Here is a 6,000-nt window from a genome sequence, read left to right as displayed (position 1 = left end):
AGTTGAAAAGAGAGGTATTCATCAAATGCTAATAAAAAAATAAGCTCATAACAAAACTATACATTTTGAACTTTAAAATGATGCAAAATATGTTAAGTTTGCTAAAGTTTAAAATTTTGGCTTACGGTTTGTTGAATTACCTTTTAAAGAAATCTATGGAAAATTAACAACGGAATTTTAACAATTAACTAAACGTAAAATGCCGTTTAAAGTTTGAGAAGGTTTATTCCTTTGAAATGTAATGTCTTTTAGTTGTTCTTATGAATATGACTTACACTTTTAGAAAAATATTTCAGAATGTGTAGATGATAGAATATAAAGAATTTTTTTACTATAGAAATACATTCAAAGAGGCTTTCATTTCATACACTTAAAAAGAAGAAAAAAAAATAGCCAAAGAAATGGATCATGCATTTGTATTTTCCTACTCTTTTCCTTTCTTCTTCTTTTTGTCTTTTCTTTATCTCTTTCTTTTCCATAACTTTTATTTTTTCTTCCTCTACCATCTCCTTCTCTTTTTGTCGGCGAACAATATCCGCTGATCTGGGAAAAAATTATTTTCAAATAAAATTAAAACGAAATTTAATTGAATTGTACAAATGTATATTTAAAATAAAATGCATTGCAAATGAAAAATATACACTATATTGATAGCTTTTAGCTTTAAAATAAAGTTTTTGATTGATGAACTTTAATGAAATGTATATTTAATACGTAATTTTTTAAACTCGGATTTTTTATTTTATCCCTTAAATACACAGCTTACGGTTCCTTAGAAAATGAACTCATACATCACCAAAATTGAAAGCGAAGTCCTATAACAACTGAATAAATCGTTATTTATCACATAAAAGTTAAAATTACCTCTTCGTAATTTTGTTTATTAATTTAAAGTTTTTATAAATAGATGGTTCATAACGCTTTCTATTCGTTAACAAAATTAAGAAGGGTGCCTGAGTAATATCTGGGTTTCGCTTTTAATAATTTATTTATAAACGATTTTATAAATAACTTTTGAAAGAATTATAAAATTATGTATTAAAAATGGCGCTTTGAGAAAATACTGCATTAAACTATTAAACATAAAATAAATGTAATAAAAATAAAGTGGCTCTGTATCACATATAGAAATATGTAATAAATTGTGAAAATTTGTTTAAGTTTTTTTCTTTTTTAAGTTGAAACAAATAATTCTATTTAAATTTTAATGAGTAGTTACATAATTAAAAATCATTATTATGGTATGTGGATACACTTATTCTGAACAACCTGGGTCAAGCTCATGATGTGTAACTCTAAAAGGCGGAGTAAAAACTGTTAAGAGTACGCTACACCGTGGGAGAAACCGTTGAAGACAAATTCTCACTTTCATCTACATAAGTAAATACGAATTAAAGTATAGCAAAAATTGAGGAGTTCAGATAAATTCAGATTAAACAATGACATTTTAAATGCCGAAAAAAAAATTTCAAAATATCAAAATGCACATTATTGTTGGTGTATTTATGATTACATAGTGGAAGCAATACTGAAATAATTGTTTCCATTTAGATATTTTGAAAAAAAAATTTCAGCATTTAAATGTTTCAATTTATCTGAATTCCTTTTTCTATACTTTAAATGTTAAATTACTTATAAAAGTGGAAAGAAATTTGCCGTAAAGCATTTTTCTCGCGGTAGAGCGTCCTCTTAAGAGAGAGCAGATAGCCTGTAAATATATTGATATAAATATATTTTACGAATTTGCACCTCAAAATCCATGTATTTTTTCAGACAAATTTAGTTTCTACGAGTTTCATTCTGCGAAAGGATGTCGTAGTTTTTGCACGGCAGCTTTACTTTTTCATAGCATTGGGTATGGAAACTGGTTAGTTAGAGAAAATATGGCTACTTGCTTAACATCATAATGAACAGGTTAGAAATTAAGTTTACAAATTTGCACCTCAAAACTTATTTATGTATATATTCTTGGAGGGATTTCGTTTCGACAAATGTCATTCTGTAAAATCATGAAGCAGTCTCTGGATGAGAGCTTCACTTTTTTCCAGCAATGAGGGTCAATTTTTTTATTGATAATATGACTATACGTCTAACCATTTCATTTAAAATTATCTTTTTTATTTATTTAAATTTATCAAAATTATTTCCTAACTGTCTTACAAAGGACATTTTGGAAGTAACATATACAAATTTACATCGTTAAGCTTAAATTTTTTGGACTTAAATAGACTTTAAAACTGTAAGTGAACTAAAGTGTTTTATTGTTAAAATGTACATTGAGATCAATACCTCACTTGCTTGGATAGCAATGTCAAATGTCATTTTGTGAAAAGGCGTACTTGTCTCTGGATTTGAATTTTAGTTTTTTTTCTAGCATTGGGGTTCGTAATCCTGATTTGTTTACGAAAATAAGGCTGTACATTTAACGCAACAAGGAAGAGTTTGAACTTAATTTTTCAAAGTTTCTTAATGAAACTTATAATTTTTGGAAGCGTATTTAAAAAAGTTATAATGAATAACGATTTCTACGTGTGATATTCCGCAAAATAATGCGATAGTATCCGAATATGCAACCTACTTTTTTTTTTAATATTGTAGGTGAAAATTCCGAATTCATTAATGAAAAAATGGCTACTTTTTGGAGTTTAAAGCGGCAGTTTGGAAATTAATTTTACAAATGTGCTTCACGAAACTTATATTTTTTGGATATGTTTAGAGAGTAAGAGTTGTATTCTGATGCAACTCGTCTCAGGACCGAAGCTTTACTTTTTTTCAGCATTGGAAGCTGAAATATTGGTTTGTTTATGAAAATATGGTTAGATGTTGAACGCTACTAAAAGCACAGTTTAGAAATTAATTTTACAAATTTGCCTCTCGAAATCTATACTTTATTGGGCAAAAAATTCTAACAAATGTAATTTTCTAAAAGGGTTCCACACTCTTTGATATTGAGCTTTTATTTTTTCTTGCACTGTGAGTCGAATCTTGGATTTGTTGACAAGAGACAGTCTAGAAATTAAATGTACAAATTTCCACAAATTTTAAGAATTTGCATCTCTATTTTTTGACGTAACTATAATACGACTTAAATTTTTTTTCTTTAAAATGGCTTTTTTTTAATTTTGAGCTGAATTAAAATTTTTTTTAGTTTTACCAGTTACAAAAATTCTTAGATATCAAAATTTCTACTTCAATACAAATTGTCAGAATGGAAATGATGCGTTTTATTTTTTTTTAATAAAGCTCAGATTTTTATGATTCATGTTATTTTTATGGTTGTTAAAGAAAATAATATCAAAATTATTATCTAGGCATAAGAAATAATTTCCAGACGATTGCGAATTATTGTATTTGTTACTTCTGTGCACCTAGTTTAGTAAGCATGAAGTTTTATCACCACAAAAAAGTTTACTTTAAAACGATAAATCTTATAAATATACTTACGTTAAGTTTAACTGATGCACGTATATTCTGTCAGGTATGTATCCATCCTCCAAAGCAGTTCCCATTTCTGAATCGGAATCTGTAAATTGAAATAGTTATTCAATTGTAGGTCTAAGCAGGATTATACCAATAACAATTTCTAATTATTCTAATTAATTGACGAAATCCACAAAAAAAGAGTTACTTCTGAAATTCCACACTCAATAACTAACGAAACTTAGAAAAACTTTAGAAAAACATAAGCTCACAAAAGTTTAGTACATAAAATTAACTTGATTATGAAGTAAAAATTTTAAAGCTAATTGCCGTAAATGAAAAATGCTAATTTTAAACAATATCTTCTTCTAGAGATAGAAAACACTTGTGGCAGAAGAGAAGAAATCAAAAAGACTTTAATTTTAGTATTTAAAATCTCAAAAGATCTCAAAATGTAAGGAAAATGTCAAAACAAATTTATTTGACTAGAAATATAAATTTTATTTAAATGTTTCTGACGCATCATTCCAGTATCAAAGTAACTATTAATTAATATAAATATCTATGTCAACTTACGTGAACGTTCTGTGTCATTTATCATCTCCCATGCGGGCATTCGGAACTATCGACATTATTTGACTTTAGGCAACGAGTAAATAAAAATGTAACATGAATTTTAATAGCCTCAGAGAATATTTCAAAAGCATTAATCAGGATAACAATATTCATATTCGTATTTCATAAAATGTCAGTTTTAAAAATGTATTTCATAATGTAGTTTTTTAAATAAAATTTTAGCATCGTTTTATAAGCTTTTTGTTACAATTTTAAACTATTCTGTATTGCTAACTTATAGACATTATTACCATGGATATGAGGGATCAGATTGCTAACTTATTCAGCAATTAGAAGTTTCATAATGATTAAGTTTGCCAAAGAAATAACATAGTAGTGTTATTGGTTCAATGAATAACATGTAAAATAATGTCCAGTTTATGTGCGGAAAAAATATTTAAAAGAGGAGTTTGATATTCAAATTTCACTGTCATTAAGAATAAAGTCAAATGAACTTCATCCGTTATTAGAGTAGCTGAAAAAAAGTGAATTGGGAAAAATTTCGCAAAGTGACAAATGAATTAAATCATGATATTGAGTTGTTGCTAGAAACTATTTGGCAGACCTTGTGGAAAACCTATTGGACAGACTTATACTTTTAATTGACCCATAAGATTAAAGAAACGAAACGAAATGGATAACAATTGTTTGAGGATTACGAGCAGTAGCAAACAGGGAATACACTGTACCTAATTTTTTTAAAAATTACCTTAAATTATTTTTAATTATTATTCCTAAATACTAGATTTTGCAATTTTTGTTTTATCAGAAAAACTTGGACAAAAGTACTAGTTGCTATCGGCTACTGAGCAGCTAAATATAATAAGTGGCGATTAAAAATGACATTTTAGTCGCCACCCGATCACTACGTTTTTCCCCGAAAATGCACATCGTGTGCATGTAATGTTTACCTTATTTCAAAAATGCTTAAGGAGATACGTCCTACATCATTTAATGTCTACTCTTTTCTTAAAATTACAGTTTGAAAATTTCAGTTTTTAAAAAAAGTGGCCACATGATTTATAAAGTGGCCACTATTAAAAATACCACATCTGGCCCCACTGGCCAAAATTTCCCCCCAAAATTCTTCCATATAAGAAATGAAATTGGTTTAGGAGTAAAAAAAGTACATCATTTGGAGACGTCCATCACGTGTTTGGTGTGGCGCTAAACGGACGTCAAATATTTGTTACCTTTTTTATTGTATTTAGTACGTTTAGACTGGTACAACGATGGAGATCGAAAGTAATTCTATGTTTAGAACTATAAAAAAACGTCAAAAAAATAACATTTCAAGAAAGCTCAGAAAAAAATACTATAAATAAAGTTGAATTGGAATCGAATCCTGATGTTGAAATGTCGGATGCATTGAAACGTGCAGCTCATGCAACTGAGATATGTAGAGCTTCTGTTTTTAATATCTTCCGACAGTATGAAACTAAAATGTAACGCATTCACCAAAGAAGAAAAAACTTGAAAACATTGACGATTTTGACAGAAATACACGTGCACGATTCCTTTTTTCGAAACGAAATTCCATTAGTTAATTTCTTTTTATAATTTTTTATCAGAGGAGTTTTATAAGCTTGTAAAATAAAATAAAGTTAATCGATTGTCAATTAAGTGGTTCATAACCTATTTAAGTAAAATTAAGTTTTAAAATTGCGGATAAATTCAATTCAGTTATTCATAAATTAAAAAAAAAGCTCATAAATGTAATTTCATTCTATTCTGACTCAAGCATTGACAAACAGAATAATTTCTCTTTTGTTAATTTTGTTTCAAGATTCTTTAAAAATGAAAAAATGCACAGAAATGGCAAACCAGACCAAGTTTCTCGCAACCTTATTGTTTTTTTCAGGCCCATCTTTTCCTTGAACAGTTGTCAAAATTCAGATTTTAGGATTTTGAATACTTATAAAATATTTTCAAAGAAAATGTAATAGCTTTTATCATCTGAGTTAA

The 6,000-nt window shown here is 27.8% G+C and overlaps 1 protein-coding gene across 12 annotated transcripts in view; it reads right to left on the bottom strand.

Annotated features, from left to right (window-relative positions):
- LOC107438736 (uncharacterized) overlaps window positions 1-6,000 on the bottom strand; it is a 77,435-nt gene that overhangs the window by 29,433 nt on the left and 42,002 nt on the right. For 11 of the 12 annotated variants that reach the window (XM_071179963.1, XM_071179975.1, XM_071179985.1 and 8 more), the window contains exons 2-3: window positions 3,445-3,523; window positions 429-543 (exon numbers count right to left, since the gene is read on the bottom strand). In XM_071179963.1, the coding sequence (XP_071036064.1) occupies window positions 429-543; window positions 3,445-3,509 (180 nt within the window). In that variant the 5' untranslated portion in view covers window positions 3,510-3,523. Of the gene's footprint in view, window positions 1-428; window positions 544-3,444; window positions 3,524-3,996; window positions 4,065-6,000 lie in introns of those variants that run through there. The other variant, XM_071179954.1, reaches the window with a different exon arrangement.

The sequence above is a fragment of the Parasteatoda tepidariorum genome, chromosome 1 (assembly GCF_043381705.1).
Source record: "Parasteatoda tepidariorum isolate YZ-2023 chromosome 1, CAS_Ptep_4.0, whole genome shotgun sequence".
In the NCBI taxonomy this organism is placed as follows: domain Eukaryota; kingdom Metazoa; phylum Arthropoda; class Arachnida; order Araneae; family Theridiidae; genus Parasteatoda; species Parasteatoda tepidariorum.
This window is presented reverse-complemented; position numbering and strand designations above follow the sequence as displayed.